Source organism: Equus asinus, chromosome 6 (genome assembly GCF_041296235.1).
Source record: "Equus asinus isolate D_3611 breed Donkey chromosome 6, EquAss-T2T_v2, whole genome shotgun sequence".
Taxonomy (NCBI): Eukaryota; Metazoa; Chordata; class Mammalia; order Perissodactyla; family Equidae; genus Equus; species Equus asinus.
The window spans coordinates 44,426,711-44,448,911 of NC_091795.1; the positions used below are offsets into that span (position 1 = coordinate 44,426,711).

The following is a 22,201-nucleotide window of genomic DNA, read 5'->3' on the forward strand; positions in this document are numbered from 1 at the left end:
TCCTCTGTGTGTCTCTTTTACATATTGGATGCCCCCAAAATGATTTCTTTAGAGCTCAAGGTGCCTCACATTTTTTGAAAACCACTGCCTTATGGCATTCACAGTCTGTCCTGAACAATGTAGCCTGTGATTATGCACCGTCCAGTGTTGTTCTTTATTCTTTTCTTCCAGAACTAGAAAGCATTCCTTTAGGTTGGTCATTGTTGGATACTGCTCGGCCCTCCTGTCTCTGCTGGGCACACAGCAGTCATATCTAGTGTTATGTAGGAATAACTGTACTTAATGACAAATCAAAGTCTTGCTTTTTGGTGGCCAGTTGTCAAGCATTACCTGTTTGACCTGACGTTGGCCCCTTAGTGTCGCTGGTCCTCATTTTTCTCTGAATAGAAGAGACAGTATATCTTGCCGGTCTCTAGCTCTGCATGTTAATTTCACATTGGCATAGCGCATGTTGAACTAATAGATGTTAATAAGATCCTTACAAAGTAAAAATAATGATCTTTTACAAGAGTCTTACCAAGGGAAAAACCCAATTAATTAATTAGTTAAATGTTCAGGAATATTTGCATAAGTTTGATGATAACTAATAGTCAATACTCCACTTTTATTTTTGTTATCCTTTTGTGTATAAAAATTGGAGCTTGGGATAATGCTATGTGGCATAAAAAAAGAAATAGACTGAAAGTCAGAGGAAAAATGCAATATTTGTGGAAGTAAATCTTAAACTATAAATTGCTATTCAAATGGAGATTTTTGTTGGAAGAAGAATGGAATTAGACCACTAGCATATGAGACTCTTCCAAACTTTAATAAACGTCATAAGCTTATGTCACCTTCATTCCCGGGAAACTAATGTAGAGATCATGTTTGTCAAGAGAAGAATAAGTGATGTTAAGTGCTCCCTGTGGGCCAAGCCCTGTGCTAAGTGTCATATGTGTCTGATGTCATTTAAACCTCACCACAGCCCAGGGAGGTACCAATGAGAAAACTGAGCTTAGTGAGGTTAAGTAATTGTCCAGGATCACATGGCTAGTAGGTGTCAGAACCGGAAGTGGAATCCAGGTCTGCAGGCATCAAACGCCATGCCCTTAGAACTCAGCCATTCTGCTCTTTATCATTATGCCAAAATGCATCCTCATTGTCTTGTGACCTGTGACGAACTCAGAGATGGACGTTGTGATTTTTTTAAAGCTTATTTTATTTTTATTTTAGGCAGGTTTACCCATTTTGCAGAAAAGTGGAGCTGGCCTGGATGGGAAGCAAGGAACCAAAACCGAAGTAAAAGAACCCAGAGGTGCTGAAGGTGCCACCAAGAGGACAAGTTTGAATAGAATGCTTCTTGGAAGTATAAAGGACCTTAACAATATGGAAATTGAGATTTTGACATTTTGAATGACTTGTCCAAGGTCATGAAATTACTAAGAAGCAAAACTGGAACTCGTATCCAAGTGTTTGTTGCCTTAGTGTCGAACTACATTAACTAAGGTCACGGGCAAATGGCTTTTCAGGACCATAAGTCCTACGAGTGTTAAGGGTTTATAAATGCATGTTGATGCTTATATGTGATTCTAAGTTTAGAAGGATGGACTTAATAGTTTTCTTTAAAGTCTGCCTGGCAGGGGACCGATGATGCAGTTGGTTCAACAAGCATTTCATTAAGTGTCAAGCACTGTGGAAGAATCTTATTGTATCTTATTTACTCAGTTAAGCCTATAGAAACCTATTTCTATTTTTAGTTTGAGTGCTAGACATCCAGAAATCTGCTGTTGGACACTTTTGCTGATTCCAAATGTTTTCTGCCTCATTGCTGTTTCTAGTTCTCTTGTTTTCTTAAAGAACAGTGGAAGGAGAGAAGACTCTGGAAACGCAGGCGGCATGCCAAGGTCTCTTCTCTAACACCATGTTCTAGCATTACCAGTTCAGATGCTGAGTCCTCTATAAAAGAGGCTGCCCGCATGTCTGCTCGGCCCTGCCTCGGGGTGTTTAGGAAGAAAGACAGCAGGAATCCATGATGTGGTCATGTGGAAACCAAACAATTTAACCCCTTAGGCCTGGGGGGAAGATGGAAGCAATGATGTTGTGGGAAGCATAGCAGAGCAGAGGAGAGCTCCCACCCTGCCTGGCACAGTTTCTGGGTCAGTGCGCACATTTGGTTTCCAGAAGAGCCCGGACATCTGACCTTGCAGCCGGACTGGAATGTCAGCTCTTCACACATAGAAGTTATGTAACAAAACCCTGTCAAATGAACCCACCAGCAAGTGAGAACAGGGACACACCAGAACCAGGGCATAGCGATTTTACTCCTTTTATGCACAAAGCCCCAAACCTACCTTTCACAACATTGTATAGTTAAGTGTTTGTAGGCAATTTGCACGTTGGGTTACAGCTCTTACAAGAAGTGCCTAAAGACTGTAGAGTTTTAGGGAGAAATTTCTACTTGAAAATTATCTTTAATCTAATCTTTTAAGATACATATTTTTAAAGGTATCTTTAAGACATCTTTAAGACATATGTTCATTATGATTCTTTTGTCACTCTTATTCTCAATTATAATTTAAGCCTCCTGATCGTAGAGGCTATCTTTTCTATTTCTTCAGAATTTTTGACTGTGCCCAACCCAGGGCTGAGACAGTCTCAGTATAAGCTCATTGAATGAAGAAATAAGTGACAAACATTGATATAGGAAGGGAATAAAGGGCAAAAAATAGTGGTCATTTATTCAGGTACCAGTCAGGTTTAATTCTGTTTATTTTCTGAGGCTTAATAAGGTCAATGAATGAAAAGATGCTCATCATTAGCCATTAGGGAAATGCAAATCAAAACCACAACGAGCTACCACTCCATACTCACTTGAATGGTATAATAAAAGAGATGGATGCTAACAAGTGTTGGTGAAGAAATTAGAGCCCTCCTACATTGCTGGTGGGAATGTAAAATGGTGCAGCTGTTTTGTAAAATAGTTTGGTAATTCCTCAAAAAGTTAAACATATCCACCCCTAGGTATATATCCAAGAGAACTGAAAATGTATGTCTACAGAAAACTTGTATGTGTGTGTTCACAGTAGCATTATTCATAGTAGCCCAAAAGTGGAAACAACCCAAATGTCTATCAACTGATGACTATGGCATTCAATACAATGGAATATCATTCACCCATAAAAATAATCAAGTTTTGGCACATGCTGTGACAGGGATGAATTTTGAAAATGTTATGCTAAATGAAAGCAGCCAGATAGGAAAGGCTACATATTGCATGATTCCATTTATAATGAAAAGTCCAGATTAGCAAATCCATAGGGGCAGAAAATAGATTGGCAGTTGCCAGGGCTGGAGGGAGGAGAAAATGGGAGAGTGATTGCTTAATAGGTATAGGGTTTCTTTGTAGGGTGATGAAAATATTCTGGAATTAGATAGTGGTTATGATTGTATAACTTTGTGAATATATTAAAAACTAATGAATTGTACTCTTTAAAAGGATGAATTTTATGGAATGTAAATTATAGCTCGATCGAAAAAAAGAAAAAAATTAAAGTCAGTGAATAATTTCACAAACATATTCCACTCTATTCCTTCCTTTTCTTTCTTTGTGTTTCTTTTTCTTTATCCTTTGTTTTTTTTTTTGAAATGTGGGAAACATAATTTTGAGCTGATCTCAATAAAGAATGCCTATCATTCACTGTATCTGAAAATAAGACATCTGTATATTCTCCATTTGCTCTGGCCCTCCAAGATTTTTGCACAAAATCACTGTTAGTGATATTTCATCTTGAGGGTGAGTTTGAATTTGCTCTCCTATTGGATGCTTACTGTGACACATAACATCTAAAATAGAATATAGAGAATAATGTATATTAAGTGCTTTCTGATGCCTAAATTATTCTAGAACTTTAAAATTTTTATAGCTATTTATTTATTTATAACAGCTTTAGTGAGGTATAATTGACATACAATAACTTGCACATAAAGTGTGTAACTTGATAAGTTTTGACATAGGTATATAATCATGGGGCAATACCACAATCAAGTTAGTGAACAGGTCCACCATCCTCGAAAGTTGCCATATGCTCCTTTGTAATCTCTCCCTTCTCACTCCTGCCCACCTCCACTCCCAGGCAATCACTGATCTGCCCTCTGTCACTGTAGCGTAGTCTGCATTTTCTAGAATTTCATATAAATGGAATCATACAGTAAGTAATTGTTTTGTTTGGCTTCTTTCACTCAGCATAATTATTTTAAGACTCATTCATAATTATTTGGACATTTATGCCCAATCTATTCCTCTTTATTGCTGAAAACTATACATTGTATGGATAAGCCACAATTTGTTTATCCATTTACCTGTTGATAAACATTTGAGTTGCTCAGTTTTTGGCTATTAAAAACAGAGCCGTTACAGACATTTGTGTGCAAGTCTTTGTCTGGACATAGATTTCCTTTTCTCTGGGGTAAATACCTAGGAGTAAAATGGCCAGGTCGTATAGTAGGTGCTTGTTTAATTTTTCAGGAAACTGATAAAGCTGTTTTCCAAAGTGATTGGTCATTTTACATTCCCGCCAACAGTGTATGAGAGTTCTTCCTCCAAATAGAAATATCTTTAAGTGAAAAAGAAGACCGAGCAGAGAATTAAACAATCCATTCAGAAAGAGAGCCCAAGGGCCAAGCACTAGCGCTTTGAAAAGTAATGAAAAGACAAAGAAACGAAACCACTATTTGATGTTGCTTAAATGTGTCTGCTTTAAGCATCTAATTTCCAAATGGTAAACACGAAGCTTAAAACTACCTTCCTTTTGTGTTAACTCACCCAGTTTTATTATAAACAGTGGGAAGCAACGCAGTAAGAATAATGCAGCTGCTTCTGAAATGACAATGTGAGGAACTAATTATAACTTCCTTCCATTTCTGGAGCACAAAAACTTCAAATGAAAGTAGCTGGCAGGTTGCATACGATTCCAATTAGTTCCTTCCTGGAGTATTTGATTACATAGTACACTGCGAGCTGTTCAAGTTTGAGGCCAAATGAGTGTGACCAGAGGAAAACTGTGCTTAGGAAAAAGGGTGCATTTCTCAGAGGGGAGCCAAACTAGGCAGGGCCAACCTAACAACGGGTCAATTCTCCTAATTACACGGAGGCTCATGTGCAAAGATATTTAATTAGGAACTTTTTAAAAGAGTCTATATTGGAAGGGAAGCAGAATTATTTAAATGCAGGTAATGTCAAAAGTGCTATAAAGGCTCTCCACACAGCAGGTAGCTTCCTACATGTTTTAGAACGGGGACTGTAAATACAGAGACATAAGCACCATGCCAAATGTTCACCATGCTTGGCCTGAGCATTGGAGTGATAATAGGGAGTGGTAAGGAGTATGGTGAACTGGAAGGAGTACATGCTTCTCTGAAAGGGAAGTTATTCAGTCTCCAATAATCATTATCTTGCAATAAATACAGCCCCAGCGTTGCTAGAGTTGATTTTTCAAGAATAGATGAAAATCTGAATTTTTCGGTGAAATCAGATTTTGAAATGTTAGCAATAAATTTTTTTTTTTTTAAATGCAGTGTGGATGAAAAAGGAACATATGTGCAGACCAGATAGCGTTTGTAGGCTAGGACTTTATAATCTCTGGGGGCAGGGGAGCTCTGGGAAGGCTCTTTCCCCAAACAGTTTCACCCAGGACACTGAATGAAATTCTTTTTGATCAGAGTAGGTTAGATATTCTCCCCTCTCCCTACTAAGACTTCTTGTTAAAATGTAAAATACTTCCAGGTTTACTTGCTTCTTCAGCTATTAAAAAATAATCAGCCATAAACACCTTAGCTGAAATAGAATTAAGTCTTTAGAAACTTAAAGTTGTAAAGGAGACCTCAAGGAGGATTTCTCTTGACAGATGGCATACGGTTACAGATGGCCATTCTGCTGTTGCTCACATGATTCTCAGGTGGGGAGCTCAGACCATCCTCTCCCTTGTTGGAAAGCTTTAGCTGTAAAAGTTGCACATATTACACCAAAATCTGCCTCCTTGAATTCCTCGCATCTTCTCCATGGTGGGCTCCTAAAGCTATACATAGTAAGCCTAATAATTCCTTTCTGCAGGGGAATTCTCCAGATATCTGAAGATGCTCTGTGTCTCAATTCTTTGTCTAAATCTCTGTGGTTACTTCAGTCCTTCCTCATTCTAAAAGCATCTCATTCGTGCCCCCACTGTTCTCTGAGTAGATCTCTGCTCTGGCGCTTCACGCATGGTTTTGTAATTTATCTGAACATATGACTATCTCTCAGAGCAGACTGTGAGTTGCATGGGGAGTTGGGAGCATGCCCTATGCATTTTTTGTGTCATATCTTTTCACACTGCTTGGCCCGTGGTAGTCATTAAGAATTGATGGAAAGAAAGAAGTGAAGGAAGGAAGGAAGAAAGGAAGAAAGAGGGGAGGAAGGAAAAGAGGAAATAAAAAAGCAAGGAATGAAGAAGGAAATGAAAGAAAGGAAGGAAGAAAGAGTCAGTGAGTGAGTTTTTTTCCCTCTTCTTATTTTTTTCTTTTACAGAAAGGCAGCCTGCCACACACAGGGCTTCATTTGGATGTGTCCGGGGTCTGGAAAATTTGACTATCCTACGCTCTCTATAAATGCACCTTCAGAGCTTGTTTGAAGGTTCGAGCAGAGAGCACAGCCACTGGTATACCCTTGACCGAAAAGCGGTCTTCCTCTGGGGAAGGTTGTCCTCTTCCACTGGGCCTGCAGCTTCGGGAGGGACACACGTGGAGTGGTGAGGGAGGAAGGGGACACCTGGCTAGCCAGCCAGATCAGCCAAATCACCCCTAGCAATCAATGGGGTAGCAGAGGTCGCAGCCAGATTGCCCTCACATCCTGAATGAGTTATTAATAAAGTTTCCAGATCCATCACCTCTTCTCCTTTGGATCTGCCTTTGTCAATGCCAATCTTAAAATGTGGGACTTGGGACCATGGTCTGAACCTGGAATAGTAGGACACGGAATTAATTCTCTTGACCTGGACACTGGATGGCTGTTGATGTACCCTGAGATTGTGTCAGCTTGTTTTTGGTCAGAGGCCTTCTTGTTGGTTATCAAAATAGCTACGATTATGTTTTTTCTGTTTCCCTGCACGAGCTGTTACTAAGGCAGCTTTCCCTTAACCTGCTTGGATGTGAAATTGGCTATTAGAACCCAAGCTCAACATTTTATGTTTGTCCCATTACACTTCACCCTGTTATTTGCAGCCCAACATATAAAGATCTGCGCTGGATCTGTTTTATTGTCCACCCAGTGCGTTATCTTGCTGCCTCTCAGAGCTCAGTTTCCTGACAGAACCATGGCTGTTGCTGAGCTGTTGGTGATTGCAAGCTGAGATCACTGTCTTGGGGGAACGCAACTGTCGGCAGAGAGTGTCTTGAGCAGACAGGCATGGGTGGGGCTCCACAGCAGGGGCTGCTCTGGGGGGCAAGGAAGGGAAGTAATTCACAGAGAGTGAAGGGAGGGGGCTGAGAGGGCAGGTGTTTGATGAAAGCCAATTCTACCTTCTTCACAGATCTCTCTAGGCCTCAGCCCCACCATTATACTTTAGAAATATGAACAATCAGTTATTTCCTTGTTTATTTCTCCTCCACCATATACTGAGTTAATTAACCATTTTGTGGGTACTCTGAACTCTATCAATATTCTCCCCAACTTTCTTTCAGTAGAGAAACATATAGAAGTGTTTTTCTCATCTAGGTATGATGCTATCAACATCACAATTCTCATATTGACCTTCGATCCTTATTAAAATGATATTGATGAAAATAATGTTACCTTGTTTTATATAACAGTTTACACTTTTCAGAGCACTTTCACATAAACCCCTGGGTCCTCGCTGAGTCTAATGAAAACCACAGAGGGGGTATGCCAAGGTCTACTTGACAGGAGTCCATAGCCATGGACAGTGAAATGGGTTCCAGTGCTTCAGGAAAGCCATGCTTTCTCCAGAGAACGACCAGCAATAGACCTTCAAGCAAACCCACGGAAGAGCTTTTGGTGTCAGGATTTCTTTTGGAAGTTTCATTTTTTTCTTAGTAAAGTTATTCTCTAATCAGCATGTTTTAACCCTTATGATTCTAACTCAAGAGAGATGGGAGCCTGCCTTTTCAAAACTTAGGGCTAGCTTCCATCGTGTTTTGTATTAATCTTTTTTCTAGAAGACATAAAAGAAATAGAATTGGATAATTTACAGCAATGCAGGACACTATTGTTTGTCCAAAAAAATATGTAATATTGCACATAAGCCAGAGATTTAAAAAATATCTAAAGAAAGATTCTTTGGATTGGATTTATTAAAGATTTGTCTATTTTATTGGCTCTACCAAAGAAACAGCTTTTAGAATAATTTATCAGTTGAACTGCTTTAATTGTTTAAATTTATTAGTGCATTTTAATCTTTTTCCTGTATTTTTCTTAGCTTTTTAAAAATATCTTTTACTTTATTTATTTTTCTTTTCCATTTAAAAGAAACATATTAAAATCTATAAATTTGCTAGGATCAGAGCTTGTGGACCCTGATTTTCTGTATCATAGCCATTAAATTTATATATGTGGTCTTTCTATTGTCTTGAAGACCTCAATGGTATGTAAAGAAGATTTTGGTTTACTAATCTCTGATTCAAGAATTATTTTGTAAGATATTTTTCTATTGTCCAAGTGGTTGAGATTGTGTTTTTATTTTGGCTTTGTTCTATCTTTGGCTATTAATTTCTAATTTTGCTTCATTTTAACTGGATATTTCAAAGGAATGATAACTTCTTAAGGTTAAGTGAAAAAAGTTAATAAGGGTCAAATAGGCAAAAATCAGTGCATTGTTTGTGGAAGGAATATAGGAATCAAAACATTCAGTCAACATTCATCGATCACCTACTAAAAGTGCAACATACTCTGGGAGTGGGAAGTGGAGAGAAATAAGATTCCTTCTCTGTCCTCAAGAACCCTACAGGAGAGGAATTCATTGTGCTAGTGAATTAACAGAAGTTGCATTCATTGTACTCAGACTTTCTGATGTGCTACAAGTTACAACACATCCAACGGGATGGCTAAACTGCAAGTCTGGGTTTTCTTCATGAACGAAATAAGTGCACAATTAAGGAACTCCCTGTTGTCTAACTGTTTAGAATGAAGGAACTATAAACATTGTGGAGGTGGATTTACCTTGAAGCTAACGAACTCCAGTTGAGGCTCTTCGCTACACAGATCCCTTACAAGGCCCTGGCACTGGGTTCATGAGGTCATATGCTTTTGTCAAATTTGCAAAGGCAAGATTTTCCAATTCCTTTTCTTAAAGAGATTCTCCTGGATCTATCCCTGTGGCAACCACATTTGTCTCTCATCCGTGTTACCAGATAGCAATTTATTTAAAGGTCAGTAGATAATCTCTGTTGACTGCTTTTCTTTGGGAAATTTACACATATCTCTGAATAGCTAATCATCAAGTATTGTTAGCAACTTTATATGTTTACATGTATACTTAATGCTTTGTTGTTGGTACATATCATTCAGGGCATCTAACTCCTTGAAAGTCTTTCAGCTGTTCTAAAATATAGCCAAGAAAGGAATAAAATTCTCAAGGAATTACCTCATTTATACCAACAAAATATGCCATAAAGAATTGAAATGTATAGTGTTTGAAAAGCCTGAAAGTTCTTCCTCAATGTTTACTGCTTTGACGGGGTTGCATGATAAATTTTCTGTGATAAGTGGATAACTGGCACTTGGTATTTGGGGAAACTAGAAAGGTGATGTTAACAGTGAACTCTCAACAGCGAAAGATGTGATCTCCTGGAGGACAGGGACTCTGGGAGAGAATTCATCCTTCTTGTATCTCTGGCACCTAGCACAGTGCCTGGCATTCAGTAGGTACTTAACAATACTTTTTAAATGAAAGAAAGAAGAGTGATGGGAAACCATGAGGAATTATACGAAAAGAGCCAGCATGGTTGAAGTTTTAGGTAGTCTGTTACAACACAAAACAACAGCAACACCTCAATTTTGATCAGTTAGGAAATACTGGGACTCAGAGAAGGCTGATTCTTTATACAAGTAGAGGCTTTCTGTATTAATAACACAATTAGAATGGCGCTTTACTGGGACGACTGGAGTTGACATCACCATTTTGTGAAGACTTGTAGATTGAACAATTAATTAAGATCAATATATTAATTACAGAGAGAGGCCACCACCAATTAAATAGCTAAATACATCAACATTTCAGGGGTGGCCTATGGTCTCTGTGATCATCTGGTATCTGTAGGGCTGCCATGAGGAAGAAGAGTTGGACCCCACTTCCATCCAAAGCGGGGTGTGGGTGGTGATGTGTGGGAGTCCAGAATTTCTGCAATACTCTGGTAATTAGCTCCCATGAAGGAGAGAATTTGGACAGACTTTCAAACAAATGACCTGTTGCTTCTTTCTTTTTGTTTTTCCCCAGAAGCAAATTTATTTAGCAATTTCTTCTCCTCTTTCTACCTTCCTTCTTCTTGCCCTGCCTCCCCTCCTCCCCACCAAAGAAGTAATCAGGTGATTTGAACTCAAAATATCATCATTTGTGTGAGAGCAATTAGCACTTAATTTCAGTTTACCTCCTGCACATATGGTGGATGGTTCAGCTGCTAGAATTTCAATGCAGGACTTCTTCAAAATCTAGGAGGAAAGGAAATCAAAAAGTCAAAGCACACCTATTTTGCTAAAACAGAGAAGTAGCGTTTTGATTTTAGCTGCCAAGATAGGAAGGTTCAAGGACGTTATGTTGTAGTGAGTAGGTGGATGGAGGTAACATTGGTACTAGCAGCGTTAATGTCAAACATCTAATGAGCCAGCATTGTGTTAGATGCTTCTGGGTGTCCCAAAAGGCAGAAGAATTATTCATTCATTTGTTATTTCGGCAGATATTTATGGGGTCTTTGATATGCCAATACTAGTTATGGAGAGGTTTAACATCTAGTCGGAGAAATGGGACTTACACTTGAAAAGGTAAATAACAATGCCGGTCCTATGTGGTAGGTGCAAGGGTCAAGGGGCGGAGGGTAGGAGCTACGGAGTTCATGGGGGAGATCCTTGGGCCTGGGATGCTGGGAAGGACTTCCTAGAAGAGGTGGGCGCTGAGGGCAGGAGTGGAGAGGAGAATTAGGGGAACATTAGGGTCTAGGGAGGGAATGGCATGAGCAAAGGTGAGAAAGTAGAAATACATAGACCTCTTTAGCTGGAACAAAAGGAGCTTAAAAAGTAGGAAAAAAAGAGTAATAATAGATAAAGCTGAGGAGAGGTAGGATGGAGATGGCCAACCCTCCAGAGGAGATGCATTTTCAGATTACTCAGAGTTCCCTTTTTGTTAGAAAAGTCTGGAAAAATGTTGTGGGAGAGGGCTTTGCAGGCTGCTTGTTGTGCCCCATCTTCACGAGGACCCCCTAAGCCTTTGTTCAATGGAAATGTACTCTTTCCCCCAAATGAGAGTCTTGTAGGGCTGAGTGGAGAGTCTGGGGGAACGCCATGACCGCACAGGGAGTTAATAATGAAGACTCCTTCTGGCCAAAACAGGGTATCTGACTGGTAGGGTTTAAGCTTCTCTCCACCATTTATGAATCCCGCCTCTTGTTGAACATTGATTCTAAAATTTCAACCAAGCATTTTAAACAAGTGTATGTAGAACACTGAGTTAATTTACCAAGCAAATGCAGTATCTTCACTTGGGCCTTACTTAATTTGGAAATTGAGATGATTCAGAGGGCTGAAGAAAACCACTTCTCTATTTATGAAAGAAGCATTTGTTAAAGGAATTAATAGTGAAATTATAAAAGTTAAAGTCCGTGAAAGAAAAAAGCATCTTTTGGCATTGGGAAACACCTATTTATTTGCATTGACATATTTATTTATATATGCTTTTTTGTTCCAGCTTAAGTGATACATACACTACAAGAGACATTCAAATAAAAGATACAATAAATTACAAATGAGGAGGAAATGGATTAAAGGGAAAATAAGAGGAAGATGAAGTAAGGAGAATAGCATAGAAAAAAAGATACTCTGAGGAGCTCATTTCCTTGCTAGGAGTGGCTCATGGATTTAGTTCTAAGCTTTCTAGTAGCAAATGAGGACAGACACTGTTTATGAGACTTTCAATTTGTCTCAGACTAAAAGCAAACCAGTTTCTCAGAAGAGATAATATTTACCCATTCCAGAGAGAAATCTGGGCGTCCTCATAGAGAAGCATTGTGAAAGAAAATGAACTTGCTTCAGAAAATCTTTATCTAATGTAGATGACAAAACATTCAAAAATATTCATTGAAACAAGTTCCCTCACAACCACATATTTTAGGTATCTCTATAAATCTGAAAGTCATAAGAAGCAGTTTTTCTTTTTTGACAATTCTAAAATTTAGAATTCCAGCTACTTATCTTGCCATTCCTTCTCATTTTTGTACAAGTTAGAGGTATTTTTGCACTTTGAGTCCTCTATTTGTTTGCAGCTTCCACCTGATTCCACTTGTTTCTTTTTGTCAGCATTTGCCTTATTTCTTCTGCCTCCGGCTTACCCAGCCACCTCCACCCACCTTAAACACAGGTGCAGCCTCGGTTCCCCTCTAGTCCCTGAGCCTGTTCCGATGGGAGCAGGAAGAGCATGCTCCAAACTCCCCACATTCCACGCCCAGCTCAGTTAGAGTCAGTGGTATCACCACTGAGCTCCTGAGTTCCCTTCACTGCCATTCTGTCTTGGGATACGGACCCAAGGATATATCCTGGGCATCTGTGTTTCCCTGCTGGCTTCTCCATCCTCCCCTTTCCAATGGTTGATCCAGTCCTTAAGGTCCCCTGGGACTGGGGCATGCCAGGATCCTGGTGTGCAGTGACTCATCCCAGATGACAACTGCTCTACCTGAATTGTGGTGACTGTCCACCCCCCACCCCCGAACTTGCTGCCACTGGGCTCTTCCAGCCGGAAAGGCCATCTCAGCCAGTGGTTGCTATGACTGAGGGAGGTAGCCACTACCTTCAACATGTCCTCAGGCACAAGTCTCCAAACAGGCCACACTGGAAGAAACAGAATTAACCCATATGGAGAAACTTATTAAATAGTGGCATTAGAACAAGACAAAGCTTTAAAAAATGTTTTAAGTAAAACTCCTCAGGCATTTGACATCCCTTAATAAATCACTTCATCATCCACAACTAAAGATTTCAAAACAGTCCAAGAATAGAAATTGAGCTATTGGAGCTATCTTGTCCCCATCCCCCAAACTCCACCAAAACACACAAATGAAATTTTCACCCATGTAAGTTCCCGACTTTGAACCAATGTTTTTGAACCAACTCTAATACTTAACCAGGGGTCGGTAAAGGAAACATCCATGAATCTTTCACCACGAAGACACACTAGCAGATTTTGTCATAATAAACACATGCTGTATTATTCTCTCAAAGTGTCTGCAATTAGCTGATAAATCTAAGGAGTGTATGAAGGGCCAAAAAATGTCAGCCAAGAGCTGTGATTCAATCCAGTAAAAACACAGCTTTCCCAGTCTTAAGTTAAAACATCTGGAAGGGATGCATTGCAGCCAATAGAGTAAATTTTATCAGCGAGGGGGATGGGCAGGATTTGTCTGGGACTGCGGCTTCTGTTAGTTTGAAATGTCTGGTTTCAAGAGGTCGAAGTCACAGTGGCATTGAGTGGATTTGGGGGGTTCCCTTGGTTATTAGCAGCCCAGACTGTATGGTAATCAGTCTGTCTGGACTGCAGCAGACAGCAGATCCGCTTAGGGACTGGAGACTGGATGGGGGTGGGGAGGTGGAGGGTCCCTCCCCCACTGGGGCAGTGGTAGCCATGGAGGAGGTGTGGACACAGCATTGGGAAATGCTGACAGGAAATCACCAAATGGAGTGGAAGGGACTCTCAGGGTTGGGGTGACATCTGAGGTGAGAGTATACTTGCCCTCCAAGGGAGACTGGGTCAAGACTGCCACATGCCTCAAGTATAATCCCATGTGAGGAGGTGGGTCCTGGTCCTGGGCCTGTACCTACCTGACCTATGTTCCTTGACACATTCTTTAACTTTTCTGAACCCCAGTTTTGTAGAACAGCTTAACATACTGAGTAATAATAGCTTGGAATCTGGAATCGAATTGCTTGGGTCAACTCACTCATAAGCAGTGTGACCTTGGGCAAGTTCCACAAACACTCTGGGTCTCTGTTTCCTCATTAGTAACAGTGGGGTCAGAAGAGTACCCACTGCCTGAGGTTGCTGAGTTGGAAAGATTAAATGAGATAATACAGGCAGATCCCATGGCACAGTGCCTGGAAGTCCTCAACTAATGGTAGCCATTATTCTTAAGAACTTGGGCTCTGCAGACAGATAAGATAGATTTGGGCTCTAAACAGATTGATGTTCAAATCCAAACACCGCCACTTGCTGGCCATGTGGACTTAGACAACTTATTAAATTTCTGAATCTTAGTTTTTTTCCTGTAGAATGGGAAAAAGAAAAATACTGATCTCAAAGGCATGTATGATGATAAAATGAATAATAGACATGAGCACAGGGATATTTAGTTTGTAAAATCAACTGGTCTTAGGTGGTAAAATTCAAATTGGATTGGAGAGTGAGATCAAGGAAAACTGACAAGGTTTGGTCTTAGAGATGGAACCAGACAGATGCGATTGGTCAGTAGATAGTTACTTGACAATCCTTGGGCCGCCAGCCAACAAGTGCCCTTCGTAAGAATAAGCACCAAGAAATGCGCTCAGAAGAACCTTAGTAGTAAAGCACTTAGGAGAATGTCTGACATATATATGGTTCTCAAACAATAGTAGCTGTTACCATTACTTTGTTATTACTACAGCTCCTATTACTACTCTTGGGCAAAGACAGTAGCTTATATATGCGTCTATTCCATCATCTACTATTGGCCTCGTGCTGAGTTATATTTGCTGAAAAAAACTCGAAAGATGGCTAATAATATCTTCCTGTCACCTTTTGGACAGGTTTCAAAAAGAAGATAGATGGGAAAGCATGTTTGAAATCCATACAGAACTATATAAATGTAATGCGTTGCTACTGGTTGCTTTTACACACCTCATTAGATTGTTGGGGGAGTCAGAGAGGCAGCAGATGTCAAAGGACTTTCCCAAGTAATAAGAGCTATTTCATATATTTAAAGTGAAATCTATTGTGGACCAGTCCAGGTTGTATATAAGAGTTTATTTTTTTGGATTCTAAAAGCCTAAGATCCTTTCTCATGAAGTTCTCAATTTATGCAGAAATTTCTCAAGAATCCTTAAAGAATTCTGAATATTTGCACAGAGTTATTACGAGCTCTTCCTCTAACATAGCCATACCTGATTTGTTTTTTTCCTAATTGCTCTGCCTCCTTCCTCAATAAACAACCAATCTTTATTTACTTGGTCATTTCCTGCTGGAGGATTTTTGCGTGTGTGTTAACAAAAGACCAGCTTCTTTTATTCATTGCTGGTAGAATGGCCTTTTGCTTCCACATATCTTTCAGAAAGTCTTTCAGAGCATGTTCCTTGGTGTCTTATTTGTCACTAAGGGCATGTTCTGCTTTTAAGATGTCTGGAGCTTGAAGTAGGCTGGCCCACAGGTGGTAACTATCTATTGACCAATTACTTCTGTCCAGTTCTCTAAGACAAAAACCTAGTTTTTCTTGACCTCACTCTGTCACCCTCCAAATCCAATATAGATTTTGCCACCTAAGTCTTGGTGATGTTACCAATGAAATATTTCTTTATTCATTCACATTTTAGTATAAATTACCGTCCTTCAGAGGACTTATCATGGTTTATAACTATATACATATATTTTTGATTGTTTGGTCACTGTCTCTTTTCCTCCTTAGACTATAAACTCTACAAGGGCAAGGATTGGCTTTGTTTTTACCTACCTCTATATCCACAATGCAGGCAATAAATAAATATTTATTGAATAAATAAATGAATAAATGGCACAGTTTCCACATGGCCTCATAAACTTGCATTATAGCATGCTGTGTGTTGGTTTTCTTTTTCTCCGTAAATATAATGTGAGGGTCTTTTGAATACAAGGCCATATTCTGCATCTTGTATCACCTCCCTCCTCTTACTAAACACCACCATCTTTGGAGTCTGCCTTCCCAGGAGGCCTAATTCAACACCTCCATTTTCTTTAATGGCTTATATTTTTACACAGTAATGCTATAGGTGTATCATATCCCCATCTCTAAGGTCTAGACTGGGCTGCTTTGTAAAAGGACTTGATCCCTTTCCTTGGGAAAAATGTAAAGGTCTGGGTTTGGGGGATGGGGCTCAGGCTCCCACAGAAGAGCCACATAAACTATTACAGCTGATGGCAGAATGCACATTGCGTAAGTCTGGGGACCACTGCTTTAGAAAAGGCCAGGCAGCTTGGGACACACAACTGGCTCATCCATGCCTTTAGGACTGTCGATGTTGCCCTGTGGATTTTAAAACTATTTGATCTCTAATAAAATGTAAAAAAAAAAAAGTCACCTTTCCTAACTAAATTCCGCTCCACACTTAAAACCAATAGGCATCCCTATTGTGAACTATGAACATGATCCTAGATTCATGTCACAGAATCTGAATTTAAAATAAAAACTACTGTTACACACACATCTTTCTGGGATTCATGTATTATTTTATGTATACTCATAAATTATACCAAATAAATATGCTAACATGAAAGAAACACATTTTTTAGGAGTCACTGAATTTTAGACAATAATGCTTTTCCACAAAACATGCAAAATTTTTTTTCTAAGAGGGGCACCCAGCTCGCTAAATAAATGCTACTCTCCTCTCGGTTAGTTTCACACTCAATGAGCATCTGATGTGGAGAAACGTAGGAAACAGATTCTGAAACTGAGGAAGCTCGTTTTTGTTCTATGAAACACTTTCCTCTCCTGTTTTCAGAAGGAAAGTTCAGATAGCTGTGAACTCCAAAACGTGGTTTATTTAGTAAGATGAGCTTGTTGACCTCCTGAATATTGGCAAAGGCAGTGGCCCTTCTTGGGAGCTGACCCCTGTGGCGTTTTATTGTTCTAAATTCTGCTATTGCTGTTCCGTGGGTCTTACCAGATTCCTAGATATCAGAGGAGGGCCTGGAAGGCGAGTGGGTGACCTGAGGATTAACTGAACATGCCCTCCTGCAATCTTTGTAGCCTCTTCAAGCTGTGGGAATTTTTTCTTACAGTTGGACTTTTTAATAAGCTGAATAGAAATAATAGCTTAGTTGAAATGCCTGGCCTGAATGCCTGCAAAGTCTGAGTCTAATTAATGACTGCTGAGGCAAACGATTTTTTAAAAAGATTTTGTGCTCACTATGGAAACTACAATTGATTCTATTTATGTTTTCAGGCCTGCTCTTATGAATGGAGCCCCAAATATCATCTTTCACAGATACAAACATGGAAGAGAGGGCAGGGAAAGGACTGAGGAGATTTTACAAGAAACAGAGCCACAAAACTGCCCACCTTGTCCCATAGGCCAGGCAGTCCTCTAGGCTGCTTTGTAAAGAATAAATATGCACGGCACGGTGGTGGACCCCATGGGAAATATGACAAATGGGGCAGTCTCTGTGATTACACAATTTAGCATCTGACCTGGAGGAATGGCATATGGCATGAAAAAGATCCAAGTGCAAGGAGTGGTTCCAACAATTGATGCTGCTGCCGTTCAAGGCAGGGAGAGCTTATGGTGGAAAAGAGACCAGGGCAGGCTCTGTGGAGAAGACTGGATCAGGGCCTTGAGACAGGATTCAGATGGGGCAAAGGAGGAGAAGGGGGTTTCCTTCAATCACAAAGAAGTCTGACTTAAGAGAGGGGTCTGCTGAAATGGGCCTCCTCCTCTGCTAGCTCTGGAAAGAGGATTAGTAAAGACAAGCATTGTCCAGGAACGTGGCGATGTGATACAGATTTTGATTGGAGGAAACCCCCTAGCAGTTCCTAGTGGGGTCCTGGAAGAGTAGTTGGGATGGAAGGCCTGGGAGACAGGCTTTGCTTTTTGTCGTAGCTTTGATAGGCCTGGGCCAGACTAGGAGCTACACTTGTATCACTTTCCCACGAGTGGAAGAGTGAAATCAGCACAGGATATGGTTTTCATAAATAAAATAAATATGTATACACCATGGAATAGATTTATTCCTCAGTTTCGCTGATCTTACAGCTTTCTTGATAACAAGGATGTTCATACCGAAACTTGTAAGAAATCCTTGCAAATATAGTTGTGTTTGCTCAATACTTGTTTTTGTTGATCAAACCTGTAGGAAATTCTATGCCCTGACTCACTCTGGCATTAATAGGAAGCTCAACGTAGGCTTAAATATTTATTCTGAGAAATGCTCCTAGATGGAGATGGCTTGGTGCCAGTAACTGGTTCTCCTTCTCGTGGACGGTGTGCCTGGTTCCAGGCACCACCCTCAATTGCACCCGAAGTGGGGACAGCTTAGGGGAGGAATTGACATCGTGGTAACCAGGCCAAGTGTTGGGATGCAAAGCTACAGACCCATTTCAGTGTTATCTGAACTCAGCTTTCATGCAGGTTTCCGTTTCACTGCCTGAAGCACTTTTGAAAAGGCAAACAAGGACCCAGGAGCCTTGCTGGACATTTGCTTCCTATTTTCGCTTGAGGGCTGGCGCTGCATTCACCAGTTGTGGTCAGTAGAAATTCCCCGAAGAAGCCACAATAAGAGAAGGCAAAGGAATAGTTTCTTCCTTTACAGTTTTACTGGCTTAAAGGGCTACAATCTTCCAACCATCCAAATTTTGCCTTATAATTTTATCAACCGTATTCTGCAAAAGCAAGTAGGAATTCTGTGCTCAGAGGTAGAGGCCTGAGCGTGTGTAGAAGGGAAGACGTTCCTTTCAGCCTGTCAAGCTGCCAGCTTCTCGTGATGATGGAATTTCACCTATCGAGCAGAAACTGAGATTTTCAGAGGCACTCTCCACCCAGTAGCAAAAGGCAAAGAGATCTCCGGCCCACCCATGGTGCACTCAGGTCAGACCACATGGGTTCTGGTCTTGCTTCTACTGTAACTGTGTGAACTGAGTCAAGCCATTTCCCATTTTCGGTCCTTGGTGTCTTCTCTGAAATGGAGCGACCTCCTGGCCTGCTCACATTATTCAGTAGAGTACTGTGGTCATTCACATCATGGGCATTAGAGACACACCTGGGTCTATTCTAGATCCCTGCCCACTGCCGTGTGGCCTTGGACAAGTTAGCTAATCTCTCTCTTCTTATAGTGTCTACTTCTGTAGAAGGGGTAACAACATCTACATTAAATGGTGGTCTTGAGAATTTGATGAGGTGACTATGTAAAATGATTTGCACAGTATCGAGCACCTAAGAACTCACTAAATGATGGCTTTTCTTATTTTTATCTTCCTGAGGAATTAGAGGGAGGAGAAAGCATGGGCTCTGGAGTCAAGGAACTGGGTTCTAACCTGCTCTCCCCCTCAGAGCTGTGTGTTCCTGCGCATGTTATCTGAGCTTCAGTTTCTTCATCTGTAAAATGAGAGTAATATTTCCTTCAGAGGGCTGTTAACGATTTTTAAATGAGATAAAGGAATAGTGTTTGGCCCCTAAGTAAGTTACTCGGAGCTCTTGATTTCTTTCTGCCTTTTCCCTATGTCTCACTGATGAGAGACTAAAATGGAAAAGAAGGGAGAGCACTTTGAAAAGTAACACATTATACAAATCTGACCCATAAGTCCTTCTTCCTTAAAGTAGAGAGGATTGAGGAACAGTGAGAGGACCAGAACACAGGAATCAGATTGAGAAAGCAGAGAATCCTGGGACTTGAAAAATCCAGGCCCTGGAGAGTCAGCTGGTAAACCAGTGGTGATTTTTAATTTTCTCAAACATTCACGGCCGCATATTGTGGAAACAGCAGGATCTCTGGAGCCAGACCTGGGTTCAAATTCCCCACACCACTATTATGAGTGGGAAGACTTGGGGCAGTTTATCCAAACTTCTTGAACCTCAGTTTTCTCACCTATAAAATGGGGATAATAAGCCCTTCTTCAGAGAGTGGTTGTGGAAGTGCCTAGCAGAGGAGTTGGTGGAGAGAAGATGCTCAATGAATCATAGTGATTTTTCTTCTCACAGGCCTCACTACTGTTGATCCTGAGTGTTTATTTATTCGTCATCTATAGCGGATATGCATAAAACGCCACCATTACAGATTCCCTGAGAGTCTTGATTTCAAGCATGATTGTTCTGTTGTCAGACTTTGTATCTGGCTATAGTTTCCACTGCCTTAGAGTAAAATACCATGGCCTTCCAGCTCCCCGTGAGTTAGCCTCTGCTGGCTTCTTCACCTCATCTTCTGCCATTCTCCACCTCAAGCACTCCTCTTCTGTCACTCTGCTATGCACCATCTTAGGGCTGTGCTTTGCCAGGCATTTCCTATCCATGTTCTTCCAATGAAGAGTTTCATTTCATCCTGCAGTTCATCTCTTCAGAGGAGCCTGGTTCTTTGTCAATCCCTTTACCCTTCATCTCAGTAGTATGTTGCTTCTTTTATGCCATTTATCACAATTTTAATTACACATGTTTATTTACTTGCTTGTTTTTATGTGTCTTTCCCACTAGATTGTAAGTTTCACCAGGGCAGGGTCTCCATCTGCTTTTCTTGTGACTCAATGGCAAGAGTCTTTCATAAAAGGTTTTCAAGGAGTCAATAAATATTAGCCCCTGCATCTTGATTTGGGATTTAAAAATACAGTCACTATGGGCCGAAAACTTTATGAACCATTTGAGCTTATTGAAAGCTGCTCTGCACTCCTATCTTTGATAATTAAGCCTGGTCCTATTTTATTATGAGAAAATAACCATCCCCAAAACAACATCCATGGGAACAAGCTAGAATAGATGCTTCAGATGGGGGAAAAAAATGAGAGCTTTCTTTTCAGTATCCAGAAGGAGAAATGACCCTACTTCTTAAAAATAGTTAGCCAGCTTTTAGGCCATAATTATGTCTGTCTGACTTTAGAAAGACGAGCCCTGCTATGCTTGTCCCTGTTTCTCTGTCCAAGCAAATGAATTAACAACTGCCATAAACATGGGTTTCAAGTATTGGAAGGATCAAAACCACTAGCATAACTCCCAGATAAAAGCTCGCAAGAATGTTATCATTCAGCTAAAAGTTTGGAAACTGAAGTCTCAAATTATTTTTTTTCCCCTTTTTGGGAGACTATTTCCCTAAAATTTCTTAAACATTTTTGGAGTTATTTCCATCCTGAAGTGGGAGAGCTTTAAAAACATCTGGGCTCATGTTGAGCTTGGGTGAGTTGCTGAGGTTGAAATATTCAAGGACAACACTGATTTATGCAGATGAAAGTATTCTAATTATTTGGGTAGGAACCAACTCTTCAATGATGGAGGCACATGGCTCATGAGAACCTTTGGACAGATAAGAGTTGTCCCCGTTCAGAATCCAGCCATTTGACGGCAGGACTTCTGTGGCAGCCTCAGTATGGGGCTCCTACCTTGGGGTCTCTCTAGTCTCCTCCTATATACACGGACACTGGCATTGGATTCCCTTCTTAAATATCACTTTTTAGATGTTCAAAATGTTTCAGTGATTACACCCACTAAGTTGGAGTCAAAACCTATTCAAGGCTCTTGTCAATCTTGTTCCAACCCAATGTCTAGGCTTATTTCCCCTTACTCCTGAATCCATCCCAAATTCTCCCACCAGGCAGATAGGTATTATTATTACTATTGTCCTTGGAACATACTTTGCTTTCTTCCAGCCTTCAGGCTGAGGTCACGTCATCTCTTCTCTGATGAGACCCATCACCTTTCTTGGTTTTCAGGGAGTCAGGTCTGCCCCATCTTCTCATGAAGGCTCCATCCCAGAATAATCCACCTCTGAACTTCCAAAGGGTTCATGATCAGCCCCCAATCCTGGGGTCAATCATGTTTTGCACCATTTGGGTGTTGTTTTATACGGCTATTGCAGTTCTTGTTGCTTATATTTTCAGTAGGCCATCTGACCTCAGAAATTTTTTAGAGCTGGGGTCCCTCACCTGGGGATCCGTAATGGGGACTGATACTTCTCTATCCTTTCAATAATTTCCACTTTCTGGTTAAGGTAGTTTGAGTGTGTTTCTGTTCCCTGCAAACAAACACATCTTGAATAAGACAACTGTCATCCGTACATAT

The 22,201-nt window shown here is 40.5% G+C and overlaps 1 protein-coding gene across 2 annotated transcripts in view; it reads right to left on the reverse strand.

Moving 5' to 3' along the window:
- Positions 1 to 22,201, reverse strand: part of ANTXR1 (ANTXR cell adhesion molecule 1) — a 218,814-nt gene that overhangs the window by 134,996 nt on the left and 61,617 nt on the right. For both annotated transcript variants that reach the window (XM_044772614.2, XM_070512010.1), the window contains exon 9: positions 10,612 to 10,672. In XM_044772614.2, the coding sequence (XP_044628549.1) occupies positions 10,612 to 10,672 (61 nt within the window). The remainder of the gene's footprint in view (positions 1 to 10,611; positions 10,673 to 22,201) is intronic.